The sequence below is a fragment of the Lampetra fluviatilis genome, chromosome 14, assembly GCF_964198595.1.
Source record: "Lampetra fluviatilis chromosome 14, kcLamFluv1.1, whole genome shotgun sequence".
In the NCBI taxonomy this organism is placed as follows: Eukaryota; Metazoa; Chordata; class Hyperoartia; order Petromyzontiformes; family Petromyzontidae; genus Lampetra; species Lampetra fluviatilis.
Genome location: NC_136288.1, coordinates 56,989 through 83,476, shown reverse-complemented (window position 1 = coordinate 83,476; position 26,488 = coordinate 56,989). Strand labels below are relative to the sequence as shown.

General features: G+C 52.4%; 1 protein-coding gene across 1 annotated transcript in view; it reads left to right on the top strand.

Annotated features, from left to right (window-relative positions):
* CLHC1 (clathrin heavy chain linker domain containing 1) overlaps nucleotides 1-25,190 on the top strand; it is a 39,379-nt gene extending 14,189 nt beyond the window's left edge. The window contains exons 6-11 of the mRNA XM_078862456.1: nucleotides 178-277; nucleotides 10,489-10,595; nucleotides 11,852-12,026; nucleotides 21,459-21,661; nucleotides 22,277-22,456; nucleotides 24,495-25,190. Coding sequence (XP_078718582.1) covers nucleotides 178-277; nucleotides 10,489-10,595; nucleotides 11,852-12,026; nucleotides 21,459-21,661; nucleotides 22,277-22,456; nucleotides 24,495-24,742 — 1,013 coding nt within the window. The 3' untranslated portion in view covers nucleotides 24,743-25,190. The remainder of the gene's footprint in view (nucleotides 1-177; nucleotides 278-10,488; nucleotides 10,596-11,851; nucleotides 12,027-21,458; nucleotides 21,662-22,276; nucleotides 22,457-24,494) is intronic.
* The last annotated feature ends 1,298 nt before the right edge of the window (nucleotides 25,191-26,488 follow it).

The following is a 26,488-nucleotide window of genomic DNA, read 5'->3' as shown; positions in this document are numbered from 1 at the left end:
TAGCAAAGCAGTGTATTCCCAGCTAGCCGGGTGAGGGGGCCGATACCCCCTCCAGTATTGTATGTCCGCGGTTGTGACAACTGTTGCAGAATAAATACGTGTGCCTCAACCCCGGGTGTCCAAGAGTCCTCAACGGTATTACACATGCATTACATTGAACACGTTCCCTATGGGTAGATGACCCGGAGCAAGCAGAGATGGAGATGGTCGGTGGCTCTGGGGACGATGAGCCTGGCAAGGGATCGGAGGGGGCACAAGTTCTTTCCTACATAGACAGGTCAGTCAGCCACTTCATTGGCAATGTCTTCTACTAAATACTCAACCTTGTTTCATGTGTAGTGTAGTAACTCGGCGGGAGACGACTTCACGGGTAACACACTCTTTATTTTACCAAACTCGTTCACAGGTGACTAACACCTACTTTGTATCTCGGGTGACAACCACCCACTTAGTATCTCGGGTGACAAACACCCACTTAGTATCTCGGGTGACAAACACCCACTTAGTATCTCGGGTGACAAACACCCACTTAGCTACCCTGGCGACTAACGCCCACTGAGCTACTCGGGTGACCAACACCCACTTAGCTACTCGGCGACTAACGCCCACTGAGCTACTCGGGTGACCAACACCCACTTAGCTACTCGGCGACTAACGCCCCTGAGCTACTCGGGTGACCAACACCCACTTAGCTACCCTGGCGACTAACGCCCACTGAGCTACTCGGGACACTCCCTGCCCGGGGTGTCCGTCTTGACTGTGGGTCCCCAGCCCGACCCACGTGGGCGTCGGACCCTGGGTCCCACAGTCTCGCCTCCGAGCCACACAGGGCCCCGGTCCCTACAAGGACGGCGGGACTAGGGGTCTCGGGGCACTAGGTCTTCAGCTCCGTCTTCTGGTCTTCAACTGGGTAACTTCTCCCCGAGTGCTCTCGCGCGTCCCCCTTTATACCCCACCTGCGGACGTCGCTGCGAGCACCCATCCTATTCGACCAATCACTGGGCGCTGGCTACGATCCTGTTTTCCCACATCTCAGCGTGCCTCACCACCCACGCCGCGCCGCCCCGTCATCTGTCACTCCCGGCGCGCGCGTCCACACCACGCCCACAACGCGTGCCCAACCCCGCACCCCGCGCCGCCCCGTGATCCATCACTGTCACAGTCGGCGCACGTCAACACCACCACTACACATGCACTGATTGAACATGTAGTTACTTACTTCAGAGGGGAACACAAAAAATGGGCGAATAAATAGAAAATAGTGTAAATATAAATGTGTTGTTAAAACCCACCACCACCCGACATAGCCAATTTGTAAGGTTTGTCACGTAAAGAAAACATGCCAATTCGTTATTAATTCAGCACACTGGTGTGTTTGAGAGTAAACTCACAACAAAACCTCTATTATAGATATTGGTCACGAAAGCCTACGTGTTAAAGTGGCGAATCAGCTGTCATTTCACCATTATAATTTATGTGAATACATTAACCTCCCTTAGCTCTTAGCACTTGTAGGCACACAGTAATAGCATCACCTTACTCAATTTAAGACTGGAAATAGGAAGACTTCTTCACAATTATGGCAATCACCTGATGAAGCTGGTTGTAATCACCAGCGAAACATCTTACTCAAATTGTAGATACATAATCGAGGTTGTTTTGGGTTAGATCGCGTAATTATATAAATGTGTCGTTAAACCCGCCACCACCCAACACAGCCAACTAGTAAACAGAACATGGAAATACTAATAGGGTTTTCCCCCTTTTTTCTGGCAACAAAACTGACACCTTTTGCAAGGAATCATGTTTACATTAACCACAATACTTGCAGTCAAATGCAAACAAAAAACAATATTCTGATAATTTATGCATTGTCCTTGAAACTGATTGGTCCACACCAGAGACAGCTTTCTTTAGAGCCTAGTCTCATATGGTGTTCGACCAGATGACGCCAAAAGGCGCACAGTTCAAAGACAACGCATTATCAGAGTAATGAGAGCTCGGGGTGAGCAGCTACATCATGGGACCTCCTTTGCCAGTACCAAAATATACTAATAGGGGTTTTCCCCTTTTTTCTGACAACAAAACTGACACCTTTTGCAAGGAATCATGTTTACATTAACCACAATACTTGCAGTCAAATGCAAACAAAAAACAATACTCTGATAATTTATGCATTGTCCTTGAAACTGATTGGTCCACACCAGAGACAGCTTTCTTTAGAGCCTAGTCTCATATGGTGTTCGACCAGATGACGCCAAAAGGCGCACAGTTCAAAGACAACGCATTATCAGAGTAATGAGAGCTCGGGGTGAGCAGCTACATCATAGGACCTCATTTGCCAGTAGCAAAATATGATAATTGGTTTTTTACCCTTTTATTTGGCAACAAAACTGACAGCTTTTTTTACAAGGAGTCATGTTTTCATTGACCACAATACCTGCAGTCGGAATGCAAACAAAAAACAGAACTCTGATAATGTCTGCACTGTCCTTGAAAAAGAACATGGAAATTCGTCACTAGTACAGCACACCGGTGTGTTGGAGAGCCAAGCCACAATATTTACAATCTGAGTACGACGTTTCGCCAGTAATTATGTAGTGAGTCCAACTGAGTCGCAGACGATGTCTTGGGAGCAATACTATTTATTACATCAACTCAACACACAACATAACGTAACCTACACTTGGGTGTCAAACGCCCATCTAACCACGCTACGGCAGAACTAGACACGGTCCCGCTATCCCGGTCCAGACCACGAGCTGGGTCCCAGACCGCGTGGCTAGAGGCTTCTGCAACCCGACGTAGATCTTCACTCACCAACAGTCAAGAACCCCGAGCCCCACACGGGGCCCCGTTATATCGGCCCGGGCTGGGGCTGGCTCCGCCTCTCGCCCTGCCCACATTCTAGATCTCTCAAGCTCTTTTCCGAAGGCTCCCGAGAGCTCCTCTATACCAGGGCTGGTACTACGCCCAGTAACCGGGCTGCACATAATGACAACATATTATCCACCGTGGCCTCGCAAGGCCGGCACCACACAGTGACATTCACGGTCACTACATCACCCCCCCCCCTCCGTAGCATCCAGCCATCCCGGCTGCCAACTCCCCTGCAAGCAAGTAACCGACGGACATATATAAAGAACAACAAGCAAGTGTGCTCCAACAATAACACAACAGTGCAATAAATTACCCAAACCCAACTGTACAATATATACACTGAGAGAAAAAAACACACAACAGCGAAAAATTTACAACCCGACAATCGCGTCGTACAAGATCCCCACAATCAACATCTCCCACCCACAACGTGTAACAACGCCCGTGAGCTCGATGGCGAGCAGAATCAGCCAAATACTCGTCACGACTCATGTGAGTACGACAACCCATGACGGTGTGGGAGTGTGCAGTGCGCGGGGATCATGCAAATCGAGTCTTTGAGCGAGTCCACGATGCCGGGCCTCCAGGCAGATTGGGCTCCAGGGACGTGCTGTCAGGGGAGGCAGGGGAGGCAGAGCCTCACCTGTCATACTCCAATGAAAATAGCTGTTACGAAAAGTAAAAAAAAAGAATAATCAAATAAAATAAATATTAAGATTTCTCCACTCATCTGTGTTATAAATGTCATTTCTGTACGATTCCAATCATTTTTATAGTCAAAATCGCCAAATTTGCAGAGCTCCGCTGCAAATACAGGAAGAGATGAGAGGTAAGGCAGTGATGAGCTCAGCCTCCCCTCTGATTGCGCAACCCCTCAGTAGCTGAATGGAGCGCGGGCAATAAGCGCATGCCTGTTACTATCTCAGTATATCACCAATGTAATGTTTAAATTTTGATTTAAAGCTTTCATGACTGCAGGGATTCATCTTCTTGGTTCTTTCAGTGACTTTACCGAAAGATCCAAGAAAATGTAATGTTTGTAGACCCCTTCATTTCATGTCCTCGCCTTCCATACTCCAGGTAACTTATTTCACGTATGTGTATAAAGATATTTAGGCTCGCTGGTCTCGTCATGAAACTGCAATGAAAAAGCACCAGGGGAGGCAGCTATCACATCTGCCTCACTGAGGGGGACGTGTCTAACACGCCCCCTCAGTGAGGCCACGCCCCTCTCCGTAAGGCCACGCCCCCCTCAGTGTGTGAATCTAGCTCTGACACGAGCCAGTGCCTCCCCAGCCATTGACCTCACCGCACGTCTCTGTTGAGCTCGTCTAACCTGGAAGGCCCGGGGGGAATAAGAAATCGACTCAATGAAGCCGGCTCCTCACGGTAGAGCAGTAGGCCGGGTTGTTGGATCCTTCACATCCAGAGCACGCAAGACCGACACGTGCGGCCACGTGCGAGGCATCAATCGCGCAGCGCCTGGGGGCGGAACAGAAACACTCTCCTGAAGACCAGCATCGGCAGATGCACGCCCCAGCTCATCGGGCACACCAGACACTCGGCCCCTGCGATATGGAGATGAAACAAACTCACATGGCGCAATAAATGGCTTAAGACGAGAGGGGTGCACAAACCAACTCCGCTTACCAAACCGAATCTGCATACATTGCGGGCGTACGACCCAAACCACATCAACCAGCCCTCTCCATGGTTGCAGAAAATTGGGAGATGTGCCCACCGGCACCTGCGGACAATGCAACCAGGCCTTGTCCCCCGGCGACCAATCGCACAGGGAAACACGGGCTCCCTTGAGCCGCTTGTTGGCCAACTGTCTGGCCCGGGAGTTAGCACTGGCAGCTTCCCACACCTCGTAAAGTTTGGCAAGAGTGAAACGAACCGAATCAGAAATTTTGGACACTTTCGCGGCGGGCACGGCTTGTAACTGCACATCGATAGAAGGATCATACTCCCTCCCATACATCAAAAAGAAGGGAGAGTAGCCGGTAGACGTGTGAGGGGTCATCCAAACAGAGGCGAGAACCGCAGGAATATGCAAGACCGAATCGACCCATGACTCGCTGACCAAGTGACTCAACATGGAGGTCAGAGTCCGTTCGACCGCCATCTGTTTGCGGGTGGTACGGTGACATGCGTACCTTTTTCGTCCCCAGCAAATTGCAAACCTCACGCAGCAGCTTGGATTAATTTTTTTTGCCTTGATCCGTCAAGAGGCACTCAGGGGCACCCTTATCCAGAACACAGCCATTGAGGAAGGTCTCGGTAATAGTCACAGCCGATGGATTCGGGAGCGGCCAGGCCATAGGCCAGCGTGAGAAATACTCAACGCTCAAGAGCAAGTACCTATTTCCACGCGCGGAAGTAGGAAACGGCCCGAGAATATCGAGAGCAACAATTTCGTTAATACGCAACACCTGGGTGGATTGCAGCAGAGGGCAACAGGATCTCGCTGGCGGCTTCCACTGGGCACATTGTACATAGCCTTTAAGCAGATCCTTGATGTCGGAGGACATGGACGGCCAATAAAAATCTAATTTAAAAGCGGCCAGCGTCTTTTGCACTCCGAGGTGCAACAATCGTTTATGCACAGCCCATACAACCTCGCCACGGAGGGCAGTAGGGACAACAATAGTATAACGGCGCAATCCTCCGTCCCAATACATGATCAGCCCGCCCTGCAGGACAAACGAGGTGACACCTCGTGGAGCCATGCCATCGGTGGTCTCCCTGACACGCCGGCACAGCTTAAGGAGAGACGTGTCTGCCTGCCGGCGTCCCCACACCTCGTAGTCCAACCTGATACCTGCATCCCGTGCAGCAGGGACGTCGCCTGTCCCGCCCATCGTGTCCACGGCGGACGCAAGAAGAGGGGAGGGGAAGTTCGACCCGGCCGGTCGACAACGACCGGAACCCGAAAAACAAGCACACTACCCACCCGCTGGCAATCGCGATAGGGCATCAGCGTTCGTATGGCGAGTACGTAACTTGGAACAAAAAATCCTGCAGGATTTCAAGCCAGCGTGACAATTGACCTGAGGGCTGATCCACACGCAGCGCGTACTGGAGCGCCGCGTAATCGGAGCGCACCTCGAAATGTTTCCCGTACAAGTACGGCCGATATTGTTGGACAAAAACCACAATGACTAATAGTTCCCGGCACGTTACACAGTACCGCTGCTCGGCAGGAGACAGCAACCCTGCTACCATATGCGACCACATGCTCCACGTCATTGATAACTTGGGATAACACTGCACCAATGCCGGTATTACTGGCGTCCGTGTCCAACACGAATGGGAATGAAAAGTCGGGATAATGCAGGGGAGGGGCGAAAACCAGCCCATCACAAATGGAGCGGAACGCAGCTTCTTCCTCCCCCCAATACAATTTTCGGCCCTTAGCTGTCAATGCGTAGAGAGGTTTTTCAATAGATGCGAAACCCATGGCAAATCAGCGATAGTAAGAGGCAAAGCCGATAAAACTGCGCAACTCGCTGGCCGAGGTGGGGGTCGGCCACATCCGAATGCAAGCAGTTTTCTCCGGGTCTGTCGCGATGCCCGATTATCTAACTATATGGCCCAAGTATCGAACCGATTTTTGGAGTAGGTGACATTTCTGGGGCTTGAATTTCAGGTCGGCCACATGCATTTTAATGAAAACAGCCCGCAGGCGATCCAAATGCTCATCAAACATGCGACCGAAAACAATGACGTCGTCTGAGTATATTAGGCATGAATCCCACTGAGGCCCGCTAAAACCAACTCTATTAGACGCTGAAAGGTGGCCGGCGCAGAGTGGAGCCCCATCGGAAGCTGGTTAAACTCAAACAACCCTTGTGGTGTTCTAAAAGCCGTCTTGGGCCTTGAAGCCTCGTCAAGCGGCAGCTGCCAAAAACCTGACAGAAGGTCAAGGGTGGAAAAGAACCGCGCGTCCACCACCACCAAAGCGTCCAACGAATCGTCCATACGAGGCAAGGGGTATGCATCCGCAACAGAAACCTTGTTAAGCTTACGGAAATCAATACAAAACCGCAAACTGCCGTCGTGGTTTTTAACAAGTACGATCGGAGCACCCCATGGACTGGTGGATGGCGAGATGATATCTGCGGCCAACATCGCATTAACCACCACCCGAACATGTTCCTCTTCGGCCGGGCTCAAGCGGTAAGGATTCTGCCAAATGGGGACGGCATTTCCCATGTCAATATGGTGGCTCAAGAGGGATGTGCGACCGATATCAAATTTATTATGACTAAAAATGTTGGGAAAACTCCCACAGGAGCGCTCTCAACTCCCCCATCACCGCATTCAGAGCACAGTCCATCCATACAGCCCTCATCCACATCTCGAGGTCCGGGCATGCTGGAAACGCATGCGGAATCACGGAACCCTTCTGAATGACCGTCGTGTCCGACCGTGTATGAATGATTCTTGGTCCGGAGACACCAGCGTCTGAGCCGCTACGAGTGACATCCCCCGACTAAGCTTATTTGAGGGATCCAACACAATACCATCCCCCTCAGTGCATACATCGAATGGTTTACGCATTTGCGCGCCAGGCGGAATCCGCACCGTTCGGCACGCAAGCGCTTGTACTGTGTCGTTAGCAGAACACATACGGGTCGGAGACGCGAGAAATGCCATACGCCGCCCCGACGGCAATTCCAAACAGCCCTGGTCGATACAAATCTTCAGGGGCATTTTGCCGAGGAAATCAGTCCCCAGTAAGCACGGGACAGCCAGGGCCGTAGAAAACAAAACATGGCCCGACAATGTGACATCCGCAATGCGTAACTAAACAGTTATCCGACCGATTATCCCCAACGATCCGTCGTTGATGGCGAAACACGGAGCATCCACCGGCTCCAAAATCCGACACCGGGGGGACAAAATATTGTAAATGAGGTTGGAAATAATGGTTGAAGACGCGCCGGTGTCAACTAGCATGCAAATTTTAACCCCCTCAATGAACCCAAGCACAGCCGATGACCCCACGGCTACCGCAACCACTCGATGTGCCAGCTCCGACCACTGATCCAGTCGGAGCGGCTGTGCGTCGCGAACATGCACCGACTCCCCCTGAACCCGCGCGCAACCCTGATGCAAATCGAACCCCCCCGATGGGTGAAGTGAACCCCGGGGCCGAGTGTGGGGTGCGCCGCGACTCGCCTTAAGAAGCAGGGAGTTGTAGGAAGGCGGACGTCCTGAGGGCTGCCGTCGAGGAACCCGGCAGCCCGATTGTATGTGCCCCGGCAGGCCGCAGTTGTAGCTGGCGACCCGTCCACTGCTGGACTGGGATGATGCAGACCTCGCCGACCGCCGGTCATCCCGCTGCCGATCGCCGTCACCCCGACGAATGCCGCTCCGCTGGTGCAGCGAGTATGCAGGAGCAGGCTCCTCGTCTGTGTGGGCTCCGGGCTCCATGGAAGACATAGCGCACACCACCAACACCCTGTCACGTTGCAGGGTCTGCTGCAATGTGACACCTGCAAACTTGAGTGAAGAGACCTCACCGTCCTCGGCAGGGAGCACAGTATTGAGGTCCTTTACGACTCCCAACATCTTCTCGAGGACCAAGGCGTCAAGGCCATCGTGATGCATTTTTGGGAACGCGGCCTTCGCCAGCGCCAAGAGCGCACTTCGGTAGGCGAGAGCCGACTCACCATCCCCTTTGCATCTTACGGCGAACTTCTGGCGGGTGTTCAGCGCAGGCTCGAAAACAGCGGCCATCTGGTCAAACGCCTGCGGCGGGATGGCGAGGAATGCCGCCAAGGATCTTAACTCACTCGCCAACAGTCAAGAACCTCGAGCCCTCGTTATATTGGCCCGGCCTGGGGCTGGCTCCGCCTCTCGCCCCACCCACCTTCTAGATCTCTCGAGCTCTTTCCCGAAGGCTCCCGAGAGCTCCTCTATACCACGTGACCACCCAGCGGCCTCCGTCCACCGGTGGCCCCCCTCCAATATCATCCGGTCACGTGTCGGCAGGTCAACCAGCGTATCATGCCCCAACGTAACCCTGGCTGGCTGACACTCTCTCGCTCTCTCATCGGGAGCCCGCACCGCACACTGTACGTGGTGCCTCTGCGCTAACCAGCGCTCACCCAAGCCCCGCTAGGGCTGGTACTATGCCCAGTAAGTGGGCTGCACATAATGACAACATATTATCCGCCTTGGCCTCGCAAGGCCGGCACCACACAGTGACATTCACAGTCACTACAATTACATCTATCTTCATCAGGCGACAGCCAGATTTTTGGAGAAGTCTGCCTGTTTCGTTCCTTATATAGAGGCGTAGATGTGGTGACCACACTTCTGTGCTTTTGCGCAAAGTGGGGCAGGGGGGATTAAAGAGTCAACATACATTATGCATGCGCATTATTCTTTCATGTCCATTGTGTGTATTAAAATAGCCGTACCAAGGGTAATCCCTATTGAAGTATGGTGCCCTGTATAGGCATGCATTTAAACAATGTATTATTTGATGATTCGCTTCCACGCAGCACTAAGTCAGTGCTAATTTTTATTTCTTTCAATTTCGATAGATTCTCTAATTAGTCTTGGCCAGTAGTAGCTAGTTTTGCACAGAACTTCAACATTATCAAAATCAATTGAGTGTCCTTATTGGCACACATGTTTTGCTATTGCTGACAGTTGTATTTGGGAGTATTTAATATTTCTCTGATGTTCTTTTAGTCTCGTGCTGATCATTTGTCCTGTTTGCCCAACGCGATCTAACCCAAAACAACCTCTATTATGGATGATATTGGTCACGAAAGCCTACGTGTAAAATTGTAAATGTTGTGGGGTTGCTCTCCAACTCACCGATATGCTGAAGTAACTAATTGGGACATTTTGTTCACGTGACAAACCTTATGAATTTGATGTGTTGGGTGGAGGTGGGATTGCGACATATTTATAATTACGTGATCTATCCCAAAAAGCTGCATTATGAATGTGTGGTGGCCTCTAGGGGGCCACCGTGGTGTAGAGACAGTGCCGTGTGATGAGTGGTACTGTAAGGGCAGAGCCCGGGTGTCGCTGAGAAGGGGGTCGCGTCAAGACCTGACAGTGAGGTGAATCCGGGAGGGCACGTGACCGGACGAGGGGGGCAGGCGGGCCCCCAGTCGGGGGTGAGAGGATCATGTAATGGGAATCCAGAGTCCCCACGAGGGTTCTGGAAGGGGGGCGTGGCCAGGGGCGGGGCCGGCCACGCCAGGGGAGTTATAAGCAGGGTCCCGAGAGGGATCGGGGCGTTAAACTCTGGGAATGAAGTCGCTATCCTCGATCCGCGGTCTACGGTCTTCACGCGTCGACCAGGCAGCCAGTTAGCTATCCTGGTCCGACTATAGAATTGTCTCTCCGAGTGTCAGTTTAGTTAGTCGTGGTGGTCACCACCCTATGCTGTTATCCTGTTAAAAGTTACCCATTGTGTTAAATAAACGTGTTGCCTCCAAGTACAAGTGTGCGCCTATGTTAACACACTACAAATGTATAAACAAACTCAATGGAGTTCAGGATAACAGCTTGTTTATCCTATGGCCGGACGATGTTGCTGTGCGGTGCGGTCTGTGATTGGGTGGGTGCGTGCAGGTTTAATGAGTTGCTTCAAGATGGGCACTACGAACAAGGGGCACAGCATGCGGCCAGCAGCCCCCACGGAATCCTGCGAAAGGAGCACACCGCTCACTGCTTCTCTAGTGAGACTCTGGGAGCCAGTGCACAGGGGGTAACCGGTCACAGGGCTAGAGGGCTCTGGTGACGAGGTTGGGGGGTGGGGTGAATGGCACAAAGGCAAAGGAGCAGCTGGTAACATTGATGACTGGAGATAGGGGTAACAGGATCTGTAAACGTGAACAGGAGTAACTTATTCCGGGAGTAACCGGGGAGAAAACTCGGTACAGGAGGATAGGCTAGCCAGAGCTAAGAGGAACAACAGTCCCTCTATAATCAAGCGGAAGCTCATTTATGCAAAACGTTCATCTTTAGGATCGACCACTTGATTCACCTTTGCTTATTTCCAGAGACCAATAAACTCATGTCGACTCCATTGCCTCTTAATATTGAAGACACAAGCTACCACAGTTTATACATACAGTAAGTCCTCGTTTAATGTGGTAGATGCACTGCGTTAAGCGCAAAAAATGTGCTGCGTTAAGCGAAAAGGGCATGAAGCGAAAACAATTTCCCTGTAAATAATGTAGCGATAAAATTTGGGGAGATACGATGTACGCACACAGGGTAAGATGGCGGGACAAATTACTGTTTCGTTACTGTATCATTCTGCGTACTGTATCATACCGCTCAGCTGTGCAGCTCAAGAAAGTAGTTCATTGCCAACCGCTCAGAAACCGCGTTACAATGGCGAGCGTTTCGTGTTACAACGGCGAACGTTCCACGTTACGTTGCGCGTTCCCCTTTGTGGGAAAAGTGTTCCCTCGTGGAATAACCGCGTTTTAGTGAAAACATGTTGTGTGAACATGTGTTAAGTGGTGACTTACCATATTTTGGATTCTCCTTGAGGTCATTGGATAAGCCTATGCAGGTGCACACCTGTGTGTTTTTGTAGGAGTGGTAGTGCAGTGGTTAGCATACTGTGCTACGAACAGAGCTGCATTAATTTAATTGACGGCTAATAACAGTAGTGATATTTGAACTGGTTCTGTCCTACCTTTAGGTCGACTCAGCTGTAAATGTATATCTGGCCTCGTGTGTAAACATCAGGGCTAAAGGGAACAAAGGTTGGCAGCCACGATTCTAGCCACACCACCCCCTTGTATGCCATGTCAGCCTTAATAGGTGCTCACTCACAGCACTGGCCCCAGACACCTATATACATTTATGGGGTATCTTTGTTTTAGTTAATGGAAGACTCGTGTGTCAAACAAAGTTTTGTTCACTACAATTAAACCTCACCTCCCCTGGTCTCTTTGCTGGTCACACCTCCTGTCCCCAGCGCTCCATCGGCAGCACGGAGAGCCACTGCCCCTGCTGCTCTGGTTCCAGACACTGATAGGTTCTGCGACGGCCACTCGGCGCCTGCCCGACGCTCGCACAAGTCTGGAGGCCACCTGCTGTTCGCTGCAGGAGCACAGGCTGGACCTGCTCATGCACTGGGTGACACATTGCCGGTACTCGCCTGTGACAATCATACACAATCACAATAATATGTACGATACGCACATATGAATATAGAGGCAAAGATCCTCCATGTAGTCTACACATGCTGTTGGGACATGTGCTGTTAGCAAGCACCTATGAAGGCTGGCGTGCCATACGAGGCGGTGGTGTGGCCTGTACCACGCCTCGCCGCCTTTGTCAACCCAGTGGTGAGTCGAGCTAGGGGAGGCCCATGAGCATTTCTAATATTTGCCACTAATGTTGGCTTTGAACATGAATCGAACTCAGGAAGCTGGGTTTATAATGCAGTGTACTAACCACGGTGCCACCATTCCCCATACAGACAGCAACAGCTGACATTCGTCAGTAAGTCGCGATTATGTCACCACGGTGCTTGTGCCAGGCTAGGTGTACTTTGAGGGCATGTAAAGTGTGGAAGGTTTGCGGATAGCAGGTCACAGGGCAGCCTCATAAGATATGAGTTGACTGAGATGACAGACAAATGCACCACCTGTGCTGCCCACCGTGCCAACTTTCTGTAATTTAACTGACCATTACTCTGTTCATTGTTATGTTCATCGTTCCTCCATCCTTGTTGGAGGGCGACTGCCTCAAACAGCCCAGTAGTGTCCTGCACGAGCAGAGGCCATTATTGATACTGCTGGTACCAGTCATCTGTAAGTCCTATCAGCTCCACATCCTCTTGTACCTCATCAGCCCATGCCATTCCCCTCTGTCTGGCCAAACAGAACCTGCTTCGCCACAAGTAGGCTTGGCATGCAGGCTACATGACCCAGCCAATGTCACCTCGCCTGCAGGAGAAGCTCACGAATGGCACTCTTTCCAGTTCTTTCAAGATGTTTGAGCTCCCCACACGATCCAGCCTGCTTAAACCCAGCATGGATTGTAGGCCGGCCAGCCTGAATGTTTCAAGCTAACACAGATGTATGTTTAAATGGGTCCACATTTTGTAAGCTTAGAGTAGAGAGGACACAATTGTGGCCAAGAAGACCCAGAGCTTTTAAAAGAAGCTAGGTAGCTTCCACACAGTATCACACAGCCAATACAGACACACATGCAATACCAGACACATGGACATACATACAGATACACACACAGACACAGCACCGGTATGTACATGAGAATCACATTCACACCACTTCCTTCACATAATTGGCCACCTATGTCACCCCAAATGCTGATATTAACACAATGCACGAAGTACAGAAATCGCTTGCTAATCGCGAGGGTTAGGTTCCTGGAAAAGGCCACGGTAGGCACATCAGTGGTTGGTCAAGTATAGGGGCCATGGTCAGACTCGTCATAGCTTAATTCACTTGCCTGTTTATTAACTAAACACAGAATAAAATATAGTACATGACGAAATAACGTAATAAAACATAAACATTACATTAACTTTACATACCTTTAATATTAACGATGATGATGAAAATGTATGTATTATATTGAACTTCTTTCGTACCGTACGTAGCCAACCGTCCTATGCGGAGGTGCGGGGGAAGGGCAAGATACTGAAATAAGATGATGGGGGAAGGGGTGGTTAGAAGGAGGAGCTCAGCCCACCCTCCCCCTCTTCCTCCGGGTCATCAATGACAGATGAGTGGGCAGGCGAGGAGGCAGGCGAGGAGGCAGTCACAGTGGTGCTGGTGGCTGGATCGGTGGTGCTGCTGGCTGGATCGGTGGTGTTGGTGCTTTTCATTTAAAAAGTTAGGATGCATGGCTGCTGTGTTTTTTGAGTGTGTAGTGGTGGTGTTGACGTGCGCCGACTGTGACAGTGATGGATCACGGGGCGGCGCGAGGTGCGGGGTTGGGCACGCGTTGTGGGCGTGGTGTGGACGCGCGCGCCGGGAGTGACAGATGACGGGGCGGCGCGGCGTGGGTGCTGAGGCACGCTGAGATGTGGGAAAACAGGATCGTAGCCAGCGCCCAGTGATTGGTCGAATAGGATGGGTGCTCGCAGCGACGTCCGCAGGTGGGGTATAAAGGGGGACGCGCGAGAGCACTCGGGGAGAAGTTACCCAGTTGAAGACCAGAAGACGGAGCTGAAGACCTAGTGCCCCGAGACCCCTAGTCCCGCCGTCCTTGTGGGGACCGGGGCCCTGTGTGGCTCGGAGGCGAGACTGTGGGACCCAGGGTCCGACGCCCACGTGGGTCGGGCTGGGGACCCACAGTCAAGACGGACACCCCGGGCAGGGAGTGTCCCGAGTAGCTCAGTGGGCGTTAGTCGCCAGGGTAGCTAAGTGGGTGTTGGTCACCCGAGTAGCTCAGAGGCGTTAGTCGCCGAGTAGCTAAGTGGGTGTTGGTCACCCGAGTAGCTCAGTGGGCGTTAGTCGCCGAGTAGCTAAGTGGGTGTTGGTCGCCCGAGTAGCTCAGTGGGCGTTAGTCGCCAGGGTAGCTAAGTGGGTGTTTGTCACCCGAGATACTAAGTGGGTGTTTGTCACCCGAGATACTAAGTGGGTGTTTGTCACCCGAGATACAAAGTAGGTGTTAGTCACCTGTGAACGAGTTTGGTAAAATAAAGAGTGTGTTACCCGTGAAGTCGTCTCCCGCCGAGTTACTACATTACAACTGGCGTCAGAAGTAAACCTGTCTTCAAGAAGTATGGACACAAGGAAGACTACCCGTACCCACGAGCGAGGTCGGGACGACGACGGCGTACCAGGGACACCAACCTCGGGAGGAGTGGACGAGGAGTTGCCGCCAATGCAGCACTTCGCGGTGATGGCCGACGCTCCGCTCGCCTCCGACACCAGCCTCCAAGACGCACACTCCCGGTTGGCGGAGTTGCTACTCGCCGCCGTCGCTGTCTTGGCGGACATCTCCGTTCCGGCGAGCGGAAAAACGGCTGCGGGGTTGGTGGAGAAAGCGACGTTGGAGGGATCCCGCCAAAAGGCGCTTCGCGCCAAAAGTCTGGAAGTTGCCGCCGTTTTTGAGGGGCCGCCATCGATTGGCGGGAAACACGGACACCACGTGGCCGGAGACCTCCGTGCAGCGCAGCCCACGTCATCAGCGCGCGCCGGAGCTCTCCATTTTGCGCCTGACAACCGAGCCGACATTTTACACAACTACAGCGGAGCGCGGGAAAATCTCTCCGACGTCGACGACGATCGGGTCCTCCAGCAAAGATTGCCCGCGCTGTCGGCGTTCAAGGCGGATGGGGGCGACTGGGGAGCCTTCCAACGAAGGTTCCTCGCTCATCAGGAGATGTCGGGGTGGTCCGACACCACTGCCCTGCGTGCGTTGCCAGCGATGCTCGACGACGACGCGCTTGCAGCCTTCACATCTGCTGCAAGGTCGTCCCGCTCTACGCTCCAGGCCGCACTACACCTGATGGCGAAGGTGTTCGGACCGCCCTCCACGTGTCGCCACCAGTTCTACGATCGGCGGAAGGTGGCTGGAGAAACGACGCTCGCCTATCGCACGGCACTGCTCGCCTTGGCGGACGCAGCTTTTCCCCGCATGGATAAGGAGGGGAAGGACGCCATGGTGACGGAGCAGCTGCTGGCGTTGGCCCACGAGTTGGGGGTCCCCATCAATGTGGCAGACGAGATGGATATCTGCTCCCTGGCGATCGCCACGAGCATTCACGCGTACGAGGTCCTCAAACGCAAGCCGGGGGTCGTCTGCAAATGGCCGGGGAACGCGGCACTGGCCGCCACGATCGCCGAACCTCAGCCAGCTGCGGATCAGGAGCAGGCCTTCGCTGCATCGCGTCCGGGGGAGTGGAGAATGGGAGGTCGTTCGCCCACACGTTCATCCCGCAAGCTGGAGCAACCGAAACCTACGACGTCCCTCGTCGTCTGCTACAACTGCGGCCTTCGGGGTCACGTCGCAGCCGGGTGCCGGGCCCCGCGTCAGCGCGCCACAGGACCACGTCGGGACGACGACCAGGCCCACAAGTCATCCCAACAAAACCCGGCAAGTCGCGGCACCTCACACGTTCGGTCCACAAACACGGCACATTCGGGTCGCCGCTTGGCGGTGGGGGGTTCGCGGCTGGGTGCCGGGGGTTCACTTCGGCGAGGGGGGTCCGTACACGGCCCGCAAGCAGTCGAGTGGTCCGAATTGGCCCACAGGATAGTGGCTGCGTCGGCCGGGTCGTCCGTGGTAACGGGGTTTATTGACGGGGTTGAGGTCCGGGTGCTTGTGGACACGGGTGCGTCGGCCACTATCATCTCGGACCTCATTTATAACATTCTTCCCGTCCAAAGTAGACCCCTTCTGCCAGTAGACGTGCCATTTTATGCGGCGAATGGGGGATCCCTGGGGATCATCGGCCAGATTCGGGCGACTATTTGCATTGGTGACATCAAATTGGCGGGCCCTATTTTTGTATCATTATCGCTGGCCGTTCCCTGTTTGCTAGGTACGGACTTTTTGTCCAAAATGCCCATCAAAATTCTTATAGATCAGGCCTGCATTGAGCTTCCGTCAGGTCGGCGGGTTGCGTTCTTGTCGAGCCCTACCAAAATACGCACGGTTTGTGCGACGGTGCAGGCGCTGGCAACTCACACTGTAAGGGTGCCCCCGGGATCGCAAATGTTGGTACCCCTTCGGTTGAGGAAACCACTCGAGGTGGGTGCGGAGGCACAGGGGGTGCTGTTGGGGCCGTCTAACAGGGCCAGAAGGGGCCTCGACTTAGCGGTTGCTCAAACCATGGTGAAAGGGGACAGTGAGCCGTTCGTAATGGTCCTGAATACGGGGTCGCGGCCGGCCGTAATTGCGCAGGGAACGGTGCTGGCTCACGCCGCGCCGCTACCCGTTGAGGAACGGCTCGTGGCTCAAGCAGATTTCACTGTCGAGTCGCATCCTCCAAGTGATGAGGGGACTGAGTGGTTGGACTCGTTGTGTGCCGGTTCTGCTAACTTGTCCAAGGTGCAATTGGGAGCATTGAGGGGTTTGCTACTCGAGTTTGCTGACGTGTTCAGCAAACATAAGTACAATATCGGCTGCACTGACCTGTTGCGCCACCACATAGCTACAGGGGACGCGGCCCCTATTCGTCAGAATCCCTTCCGGCTCAGCCCAGCCGAGAAGGAGCATGTGCAATCGGCGGTTAATGATATGTTGGCGGCCGATATCATTTCGCCCTCTTCTAGTCCGTGGGGTGCTCCTATTGTCCTAGTAAAAAAACAGGACGGGTCCTTGCGGTTTTGTGTCGATTTCCGCCGCTTAAACAAAATCTCGATGGCGGATGCGTATCCGCTCCCCAGGATGGATGAGTCGCTGGATGCCTTGGCGGGAGCACAGTTTTTTTCCACACTCGATCTGCTTTCCGGATTTTGGCAATTGCCACTCGATAACGAGTCTAAACCTAAAACCGCTTTCCGGACACCTGGTGGCCTATTTGAATTCAACCGTTTGCCCATGGGCTTACATTCCGCTCCCGCCACGTTCCAGAGACTCATGGAATTGGTTTTGTCGGGCCTCCAATGGGATACCTGTTTGATTTATCTCGACGATATCATCGTCTTCAGTCGGACTTTTGAGGAGCACCTCCAGCGACTGAGAGCGGTGTTCCTCAGGATGCGGTCCGCTAAGCTTAAATTTAAACCGGCTAAATGTTTTCTGCTTCGGGAATCGGTCAGGTATTTGGGCCATATCGTGAGTCGTTCAGGGATCTCGACGGACCCTGCTAAGACGCACTGCGTCAGTTCATGGCCAACGCCAACCTCGGTCACGGAGGTTCGCAGTTTCATTGGTTTCGCCTCCTATTACCGTCGTTTTGTCAAGCAGTTTGCCACCATAGCCAGGCCCCTGCACGCTTTGACGGCTAAGGGTGTGCGGTTCCACTGGGGGGCGGAAGAGGAGGCTGCGTTCTGCTCCCTTCGTGACGCCTTGGTGCAGGCTCCCCCCTTGTGTTACCCCGATTTCACACAACCGTTTTTGCTTGACACAGATGCCAGCAACACGGGTATCGGGGGGGTGCTCTCACAGGTGGTCGGGGGGGTTGAACGGGTGGTCGCCTACGGTAGTAGAGTTCTTTCCCCCGCCGAACAACGCTATTGCGTAACTCGTCGTGAATTGTTAGCGATTGTGTTTTTTACACAGCAATTCAGGCCGTATCTTTACGGCCGTCATTTTACGGTCCGTACGGACCATGCGGCTCTACAATACGCTATGCGCGTGGCACAGCCATCGGGCCAATTGTCCCGATGGTTGGAGGTCCTTCAGGACTACCAATTCACGACGATTTACCGCAAGGGATTGCGACACTCAAATGCGGACGCCTTGTCGCGGTTGCCACCGTGCACGGACTGCACATGTTTGTTGGGATCGGCGCGGTGCAAACCCCCGGTCGCCGGCACCCCGGGAGTTGCACTCGCCGCCACTGACACCCCGGGAGTCGACGCCCCCACGGGGAGGGATTCGCTGTTGTCATTGCCCCTCATTGAGTGGGGCCGTCTCCAAATGTCCGACAGCTCCCTACTTACGCTACGTCGAAAAGTTGGCGCTCCCGAGGTAGGGGATGCGCGGGTTGGTTCCTGGGTGTGCAGACAGGGCCTTTTGATGAAGTGGGACAACATGTCCCGGCGTCACGTGCTCGTTGTGCCTGTTGCTATGCGGGGTAGGGTCGTTCTGGCAGCTCATGAACGGCTCATGCATCTGGGTTTTCACAAAACGCTCGCCCTAATCCAGCGAGACTATTATTGGCCGGGGATGGGTAACGACGTGGCGAATATTCTTAAGGGATGCGTAGGGTGCGCCAAAAGGAAACCGCCACCATTGGCAGCTAATCCACCGCTGCAATCCATTCAAGTTTCGCGCATAAACGAATTGGTTGCGTTGGACATCTTGGGGCCCTTTCCTGCTACACCAAGGGGAAATAGGTTCCTGCTGGTTGGCGTAGAATACTTCACCCGATGGCCCATGGCATGGCCACTCGCCAACCAGTCGGCTGCAGCGGTGGCGGACGCCTTCGTCCAGGGTTATGTTTTGGACAAGGGCGCCCCCGAACGCTTGCTGACGGATCAAGGAAAGAATTTTTCGAGCGTTTTGTTGCGCGAGGTGTGCGACCTGTTGGGTACAAAGAAAGTGCGTACTTCCCCCTACCACCCGCAGACTGATGGCATGGTTGAGCGTCTGAACAGGACGATTACGTCTATGTTGTGCCAACAGGTCTGCGACGATCAGGTTGATTGGGACTTACAGGTGCCGGGGGTACTCGCGGCCTATCGAATGGCCCCTCATGCGGCGACGGGGTTTTCCCCATTTTTTCTTATGTATGGGCGGGAGGCCGATCCGGCCATGGACGTCCAACTGGGGATTTCCCAGCCACGTGCAAAATCAAAATTGGCAGACCACATCAAATTTAATATCGCCAAATTGACTGAAGCGCGGGAGGCGGCGAGGTTGAATTCGCGGTCTCGGCAAATTGCGAACGAGAGATTGCATGGGCGGAGGGTGCATACGCATGATTGGAAACCAGGCGATAAGGCCTGGCTGCATTGTCCACATGCACCGTTGGCTACGTCCCCCAAGTTGTTGAGACCTTGGAGGGGACCGGTGGAAATTGTGCGGGTTGCACGACCCCAGAGTATACAGATTAAATGGGAAAAACGCCGTTGGTACGTGCACCCCTCCCGACTGAAGCCCTATGCGGCACCGTGTGACCCCGTTCTGTGCCGTAACGACCGGGCGTGTGATGTGACCGTCGACTCGGGGAGGGAGGTGTCGCAGGCTGATCCTCACGTGTCTCCACCTGACCCACCCCCAGGTGCCTCGGGCTTGACGGCTGCTGACCGTCGGGAGCCTGAACCCCGCGGCACGCACGGGTCCTCGATGCCTGGCCGATGTCTTCCTGAACCGCCGGCACCACCGGACGTTCAACCGCGTCTGGTGCCGTACGACGGACCGGCAAGGCGGACTCGGGCTAGGGCACAACAATTTTCATGAAGACGTTTTTTTTTCGACACCGAGCTCGCCCGGTGTTCCCCTCTGCCGGGGTAATGTCCCGTTGTAGGGACACTTGGAAAGAATGGGACGCTGCACGAGTCGAGAGAGAAAAAAAAAAATAATAATTTTCCATTTATTTTTCTTGCTGCATACACATTGCTATTGTCACTCGCCGGATTGTATATATTGTTCTGTTGTCGCGGTGGCATTGGTTGATGGTTGCGGATGGTAGTGTTCGCGTTGTGTTTGGTTGTTACGTTAGTTGTTGTTCTTGTTGTTGTGTTGTGTTACGGGGCACACAGGGGGGTTTGTATATTTTTATAGCAGCCGGGTCGGCTGCGAGCTATGTGGTAGGGGGTGATGTAGTGGTGGTGTTGACGTGCGCCGACTGTGACAGTGATGGATCACGGGGCGGCGCGAGGTGCGGGGTTGGGCACGCGTTGTGGGCGTGGTGTGGACGCGCGCGCCGGGAGTGACAGATGACGGGGCGGCGCGGCGTGGGTGCTGAGGCACGCTGAGATGTGGGAAAACAGGATCGTAGCCAGCGCCCAGTGATTGGTCGAATAGGATGGGTGCTCGCAGCGACGTCCGCAGGTGGGGTATAAAGGGGGACGCGCGAGAGCACTCGGGGAGAAGTTACCCAGTTGAAGACCAGAAGACGGAGCTGAAGACCTAGTGCCCCGAGACCCCTAGTCCCGCCGTCCTTGTGGGGACCGGGGCCCTGTGTGGCTCGGAGGCGAGACTGTGGGACCCAGGGTCCGACGCCCACGTGGGTCGGGCTGGGGACCCACAGTCAAGACGGACACCCCGGGCAGGGAGTGTCCCGAGTAGCTCAGTGTGCGTTAGTCGCCAGGGTAGCTAAGTGGGTGTTGGTCACCCGAGTAGCTCAGAGGCGTTAGTCGCCGAGTAGCTAAGTGGGTGTTGGTCACCCGAGTAGCTCAGTGGGCGTTAGTCGCCGAGTAGCTAAGTGGGTGTTGGTCACCCGAGTAGCTCAGTGGGCGTTAGTCGCCAGGGTAGCTAAGTGGGTGTTTGTCACCCGAGATACTAAGTGGGTGTTTGTCACCCGAGATACTAAGTGGGTGTTTGTCACCCGAGATACAAAGTAGGTGTTAGTCACCTGTGAACGAGTTTGGTAAAATAAAGAGTGTGTTACCCGTGAAGTCGTCTCCCGCCGAGTTACTACATTACAAGTGTAAGTTCTGGTACACCTCCCTCTATGGTTGCGATACGACACGGTCTGTGGCCTGCGAAAATCACAACAACGCAGACGGACAGCTGATAGGCTACGATGCAGCCCCACGGGTGGCGAGGAGGTGCGGAGTAGAACCGCATCCAGACAACATTTGTAAATTGCGTGTTGCGGACCCGTGCTTAGAGGCCGCGTTTAGTAAATTGGTATACAGATAATAAAACGTGTATACATGAATTTCGTGGTGGGCAAGTCCGCGGTTGGTAAGGGATTTCTATACAGGCATTATGTACAGAGGTGATGCTTGTGTGTGGTGTGATGGTGTGTCTGCATTCAGGCTAACATTCTCCGAAGCACTAGGAGATGTGATTTGCCGGTATGGTGAGACGGAGCCAACGACTGCCCCTCTGTGTTTGGTGCTGGCACACGCCGTGTTTGCCGGGTCTGGTGCCCACGGGAAGGCAGCCGAGGCCCTGTGCTGCCAAGGCCGAGTGCAGGGAGCTCTTGCCTATGTCCACACCTGTGACTCTTTCAGCATGGGTGAGGTTATGATGCGTGCTTTGTGCACACGCTACACTGTTCAGCCGCATGGATTTTATTTCAGTAGGTGGCAATTTACCTGCTCCTTGTGGTGCACTTGTACAGAAGCATGGTTTTAAAACGTCTAAAGTTATATAAACAAGTGAATTAAGTGAAGAGCTGTTGCATGGATATATTTTATGATTTGATAAAGATGACTCACAATTTAGAACCCATGAGTTCAACTCCCGGTTGAGATCAACTTAACTTCCTGGTATTAGGAAGCCACTGGTGCTATGCACTCTTAAATCTAGATTGAAAACTAATTTCTTTAGAACCGCTTTTTGTTTTTAGTTTGTTGTCCTTCGGCCACACCTCTGATTAGCACGGTTGGCTACATACGGCTTGAAGGAAGTTCAATGTACACAAATCTTCCCGGGGTTGGTAAAATTACTTTAAATTTGCAGGAAGTGAATGGTAGTCCTTCCTGTTTAAATTCCTTCCCCCATCAGAGGAGTTAAAGAATGTCCTTTTGTGGTTCAGCGCCACCAATAGAGATGAGTAAGTGCTTGTGCCTTTTCGACTGTTTGGCGGTCAAAGCAAATTAATTAATCAATGCCCCCATGGCTTTGGCAGAGGACTGCATATACCTGGTTCTCCGCTGTGCCAGCGTGGAGCTAGTCCGGGGTCTCACTCAGGGCTGGCGGGGACGGCTCCCCATGCTATCCCTGGGACTGGTAGCCTCAGTCCTGGTGTCTGCCCAGCGGACTTGCTACGCCATGCAGCTCCTGCGTGCCATCTACAGCTGCGGGCCAGGTGAGCTGTACATCACCGCTGCATGATCAGCACAGCATGCACTTAACAATTAACTACATTTGCAATTGGGACATATAGAGCCCCTGAAGGACAAATGCATCTCTCCGACAGAGAACACGTAATTACACAGCCACATGGCAATGAATAGCCAACTGCTTGGCACTGTTAGAGTGCTCAACATGCATTTGGAAGGTTGGAGGTTAAAATTTAGTTGAGTGCAGACTCAGCTCTTCACTTGTCTGATTTCATTAAATTAAGTACACCAAAACCTTGGCCATCGCGGGTTTTCCCATTGTGGATTTGGCTATTTGCGTCACGTTTATTGAGGTGCAGTTAGTTCACCGTTTGTGCTGCTATGGCTCGATCATTCGCAGCTAAGACCATGAGATTCCTGTACAGTACGCATCGTAAATAAGTACTATATAGGTACTCTTAACTGCACTGTGCTTGCAATGCTGCTGCAAAAGAATATACATGTTTTTTTTTCAATCTATACATTTGCTGTACAAGTTATATTTAACACTATGGAGAATATTAATTATGCGTTTACATAAAAAATACTTCCCGTTTTATGTTTCGGTTCATGTAGGCGGACATAAAACAAAAGGAGGGGGTTTTGTGTTACGAACCGGGAACCAAACCATATTTTTCCCATTTTCCTTTGAGTTTTGGTGTGCTGCTTTGTATAGAGTGAGCATCGGTCATGACATGGATAGACCGACTTTGACCATAGGAATGTGGAATTTACACCGTTTGTTTAGAGTCACCAAAGGAAATTATTGCTCTACACATATCACTTAAGAAGATTCTGGACGTTTGTGCTGATCCAGAGATAAATATACGAAATACACCAACAGGGGCAGAGAATGGCTCATTGCACTGGAGGAAAATCAAATGTTAGTCCAGTAAAACCTCTCGAAGCTGGACTCGATTACGGGGCAAGCTGGAAAAGCTACAAAAATACACATAAACCGGAATACGCTGACCAGGAACACTGTTAGTTCGCTAATTAAGTTGCGCGGTAGGACACGACATGCGTATGTGCACACGCAATTCTAAAGACGTCAACACATGAACTTCTCTGTGTTATTTGCTGAAGCCATATGCATGAACTCTACGCACATCCATGCGCTTAGCCAGGCTCTTGCGCTATCTCGCTTTCTCATGCTTCCTTACCCTTGCTTGCTCTCCCACTCTCTATCATATTTTTGTACATTTGTTCTATATTTTGTCAACAATACCTCTTCAAGCCTTGGGGATCGGCTTGCTTCTTGTGTTTCAAGTGCCGCCTTTTATGTTTTCTTTGGTTTAAGATTCAGCATTACAAGTGTGCCTCATGGTGATAGACTCAGATTAAACTATACAATAGTGATGATTGAAGTATTCAGTGATAAATTATTGAACACATTTCATTCCTCTTCAATGAAGCATTACCTTTCTGTAGCAAAGAAGCTCAAGTGCCTTGTAGATCTGCGTAGCTAAACTGGAAAGGGCCACCCAAACCAATTTCAGCAACTCGGCAATAAGTGAGACGAAATATTATTCCTTCATCAACCTGCACGGCGAGTGTGAGGTAAGGTCAATCCCCCGCCATGATGCACACGCCTTCATCACGGTCCTCCCCAGCAGCTCTGGATCCACCATCTACAACACACGGACTTTGTCTTACAAATGAAACTGTCGAATTTAAGATAATTAGCTACCATGGTGTGATAGTAAACACACTGTTCCTTCTCCCCGGCATGGCAGCAGAAAAGTTATTTAAATTCTCCCACCTTTGGCCACGCTTCTCTAAAAATGATCTTACCTTTGGTCACCCTGCCGTATAAAGGTGTACACCACAGTTAGTCGATTGGCCATTTTCGTATTGTTATATGACGTCGGTAAAAATAGGCCAAATACTCTGTGGACAGTTTCTCAAGATCTCCCTCGAGTGGAGGTCTCTCCACAAGCAGTTCTGTAAACAAGCAATTGCAATTGTGCACCTGTACCTTAACTTATTGTGTGCTGACACCACCACCCCACGGTTGTTCCTTAGACTGTCTCCGAGAAGTCATCGAGCACGACGCCGTGTGTCCCTCTTTCGGCTGGCGGGGCCTTGCAGAGGAGTGCGAGAGCCACAGCTGCTCTGACCTGGCGACCGCCATTGTCGCTGCCGTGGCCCCCGTGCCGCTGAGGAGGCTGGACCATGATGAGGGCTGGGCCGAGACTGCAGGGGATGCCCAGCTCCCTAAAGAGCGAGACAACAGCGAGGGACGCTTGCTCATGGAGCACGTGTTTTACTGAGTGACTGTCACCCAGCATAAGCCCCCGAATAAATAAAAATGTTGACACTGGCAGTAGGATTGCCACTTGTCTGGTTCCGACTCAAGACAGTCGAGGTGGCAAGAATGAATATGTACCGAGATCTGGTGGAATTATGTTAAAGTTTATTACTATTTACTGCACAGTCTTGATACACCTAAGGTCCTAGGCTGACTGAGAAATATGCCTGTCTAGGTTTGGTCTGTAGAAAAGGTGGCAATTCTTTCTGGTTGTGGTTTTTTCAGGCACCACAGTGCATTGGGGATGGTGGCGGTGGTAAGACGCGCCTGTGATCCAACAGAGTGGTAGCGAGGTTCGTGGGTTGTATCTATGTTGAACTTCTATTTCACCATATGTTGCCAACCGTGCTAATCGGAGGTACATTAAGACATCTGCGTGTGTTATAAATTATAGGTTGAATGGTCTGTAGAAGGCAGAACAGCAAGTGTGTTGGGGGCGGGGATTCTGATGTCGTCTGGGGGGGGGGGGGTCTGGTGGGGGTCTGGTGGGGGGTGTTCAGGGTGGATCTGGTGGGGCTCCAAGGTGGGTCCAGGGGCAGGGGGCTCCAGTGGGGGTTTGGGCAGGTCCCAGGGAGGTTTTGGATGGGTCTGGGGGGGGGGGTTCGGCATGGGTTTGGGGTTGGTTCGGGTGGGGTCCAGGGGGGTTCAGGGGGGTCGGGGGGTCTGGTGTCTGGCCGGGGCGGTCTAGGTTGGGTTGGGCAAGGTCTGGGGTGGGTCTGAGGGGGATCCTGGGGGGTATCCTGGGTGGGTCTGGGTTGGTTCCAAGTGGATTCTGGGTAGGTTTTGAGTATTTTTTGGGTTGGTCAAGGCTGTTTCCAGGGGTATGGGGTTGTTCCGGAAGGGGTCCAGGGTGGGTTCGTGGGGTATTTGTGCTATCTATCGAGACTGGTGGTGTGCACCATTCGTGCATTTGACTGCGGTGTGGTGTATATTCCTTTGCCGTCTTCTTCCTTTTCTTGATTCTAAGTCAATGTATTTAACATTGCATAAACGTATGTTAAATGTTGCAGATTTTTAAATGTTTGTATAGGTGGGACTCTGTGTTTACTGTGTGTGTGGGGGTTTTATTTGACACACTCATATCTGTCATCAACCCATACGGTTTACCTATATTCTTGTACAGGAAAGTGAGTTTTCATGTCCATACTGTGTACAGCCGTTTCAATACGGGCAAAAAAATCATATACTATGAGACCTCCTTTACCAGCAGCAAAATATAGTAATACGTTTTTACACTTTTATCTGGTACACAAACTGACACCTTTATACAAGGGATCATTGTTTTCAATAACCACAACACAAGCAGTCAAAATGCAAACAAAAAGAAACAAATATTTCGGTGGGAGAAGTACGTAGGTTTATCGGTTTTGCTTCTTACTATTGTAATAAACGACTTCCACGACGACTCTGGGCTGGTGTCTTTTATTTAACAGAATGTCTGCACAGCTCCGCGCTCTCTCTCTCTGGGTAGTTCTCTCACTTCCCCGTCCGCTGCTGCGGCACGTCTCCCTTTCCCTCTCGCTCTCCGTTCACGCCGCTGGTTCGCGGCGTGCCCGGAGGAGAGGCGGCTTCCCTGGAGGTTCGCCACGTGATCGTTGGCAAGGAGAGGTAGAACGGCGATGCAGTCCGGACCCGAGGCTTCCCACACCGACCTCGAGTCCTCTCCTGCCTCCGCTTATATGCCCCCCGGCAGAACTAAGCTCCGCCT